The sequence below is a fragment of the Borostomias antarcticus genome (genome assembly GCF_949987555.1).
Source record: "Borostomias antarcticus genome assembly, chromosome: 13".
In the NCBI taxonomy this organism is placed as follows: domain Eukaryota; kingdom Metazoa; phylum Chordata; class Actinopteri; order Stomiiformes; family Stomiidae; genus Borostomias; species Borostomias antarcticus.
Genome location: NC_140246.1, coordinates 9915298 through 9917797, shown reverse-complemented (window position 1 = coordinate 9917797; position 2500 = coordinate 9915298). Strand labels below are relative to the sequence as shown.

Below are 2500 nucleotides of genomic sequence, written 5' to 3'. Positions count from 1 at the left end.
TCTCTAGACGGCCCTCCCTCCCTTCCTCTCTCGCTTTCTTTTTCCGTCCCCTCTCTTTCTCCCAGAGAGCTGTTGACGTCCGGTCCGCCGGAGGTCTGGGCAGGGGGTGCATCTGAGCGTGCTCATTGCTCACACATGACCTCTAGTTCAGTAGCCCTTATGGTCACACTGCAGCATGCCTTCACACCACAGGAGGTCCACGGCTGTGTCTATTCTTCACCATATTGTGTTACGGTCCTACAGATGTTTGATGTACAGGGCTGGTAGGGGGGTAAACTGAACTTTGTACAGGCTCAGTTTGTCAGGGAAGGGTATCTCATTCTATCAGTAAACCATCAGATGTCAAACAAAAGCTTCCGCGACCGCATTGCCCCCTCCTCCCTAAGTAGTTATGGTAGTAAGTTGGATTGCAAAGGGACGAAACATTTCTGGCAACTTTCCGGAAATTGATCATGGGTAGTTAAGCTCGGGAATTATGGGAATTTTTACCTTTTTTGTGTAGCCTACAACAGCTTTTTTTTTCAATGTTTTATTTCATTTTATGAATTTATTTTAGGATTTCATCCAATTTGCACACAGTTTGGTAGCCAATTGACCCTGACCTAGTGTCCAATTCCCCCCTAACTGACCCTGACCTAGTGTCCAATTACCCCCTACTAACTGACCCTGACCTAGTGTCCAATTACCCCCTACTAACTGTTGAAGATTCTTCACACAACCCAGCCGGTCGGCAGTACGGCGGGGAGAGACAACTCCTCCACTCTCTCAGCTCACAGCCGTAATCCCAACACCAGACAGGGCTGCTGTCGCGTGACGAACCCTCAAGTCCAGATGAAACCAGGACCCTCGTACTAAGAGACCCCTTCTGTCCCTCTGTCCGTCCTCTGTCCCACAGTTGATCCTGGAGGCCCACAACGTTCCGGAGCTGTCCGCCGGGGTCAACTGTACCTTCGAGGACCTGGCAGAGATGGACGGCCTGGTGGAGGGCAACCGCATCAAGTGCAGCTCCCCCGCCGAGAAGGAGGTGCCCCGCATCGTCGTGGACAAAGGTAGGGCTCGACCCGCTGTGACCCTCGATTAGCGTCCTTGATTTGAAGGACTTGGTTTAGCTGTTCTGCTTCAGCCAGGGATGGAATCCATTTTCAAGAGTTAACACCCGTCATGAGCAGAACTTAAAAAGGGAGGCGAATGTCACAAATGCGCATGTTAGCTCGCTATACCCAGCATGCAGCAGCGCCTCTGCGGCCTGTGTTTACCGAGGCGGTGCTACGTGTGATCGTGCTCTCAGTTAGCAGTGGTAGCCTGGAGCCTGTACAGAACTGCCCCAGGACATGTTTACTAATGGAATAAGCAGCCACTACTGAGCAGTAGAGACTTATGCACTCTCACACTAACTCAAGTGGATGTGGAACAGAAGGAGTGATGGGGCCCCGGCAGCCCTAAGCGCAGGGGCGTATTATTCCACCCGCCCGGGACTGCTTCCGGGCGGAAGGATTTGAGCTCGTTCGGAAGTGAGGAGTGATTCCGTCGCCGTTCTCACTTTACTTCTGAGACGAGGAACAAAAAAACGAACGGCTCCCGTTCGCCGAGATAAGAGGAATGTCTTCCTCGTTCCCTCGCCTCACTCCTTTCTGTGGCTGCAGTGTGGCTGTAAAAAGGGCTCACATATGGATGCCCGGGCTGTTCCTGTTCATGTTTGATGGCGGCATGGGCGGCGAGACAGCTAGGACGGCGTGTTCCAGGTCACCCGAGGAAGCGCCGTGGAAAAGACTGGAAAGAGAAAAGAATCCAGTCGCCCTCGTCCCCTCCTTGCCAATATTCCACAGCTTCTCATTCAGTTTCTTGGGTATAGAATAAATTGCTTTTTTCTTTAAATCAACTTTACTACCATTTTAATACACAATATAAATGCACTCTGTGTACTTGAACTAAGGCCCATGGAGTCAAAAACCCATACTTAAGCCATACAGACTGAACGATGACATTGGAGCTGGGAACCATACATTATTGTGAGTTAGCAGATGACTGGCTTTCAGGCAGGCCTCAGCGGGCGCCTAGCAGTGTGCGCGTATGAGGCTCTGCATGAATTATAACACCTAGAACAGATACAGGAGAGAGATGCCACAGTACCCAGGCCACCATGAAATTACAGGGCTGGGGACATCACACACTAAGGCGCACACACATGCACGCGCATACACACTCACAAACACGCACACATGCAGACACGCACACACACTCGAGCTGAAACACACATACAGACAGGTATACTCACACGCTCATGCGTATGAAGACTTTACACAGTACACAGTCTCACACACATGCAGTCGGACTGCGAGATACACAAAATGTACAATCACTTCTTTAAACAAACATTTAGACACTGTAATTTGCATAATCTTCCACAAACACTCACTCACATACAAACGTGCACGCACGCACACACACACACACACACACACACACACACACACACACACACACACACACACACACACAC

The 2500-nt window shown here is 50.5% G+C and overlaps 1 protein-coding gene across 4 annotated transcripts in view; it reads left to right on the top strand.

Annotated features, from left to right (window-relative positions):
• The window catches only part of plxna4 (plexin A4), a 270310-nt gene that overhangs the window by 198035 nt on the left and 69775 nt on the right, over positions 1 to 2500 (top strand). For all 4 annotated transcript variants that reach the window (XM_084448068.1, XM_084448066.1, XM_084448067.1 and 1 more), the window contains exon 7: positions 896 to 1049. In XM_084448068.1, the coding sequence (XP_084304194.1) occupies positions 896 to 1049 (154 nt within the window). The remainder of the gene's footprint in view (positions 1 to 895; positions 1050 to 2500) is intronic.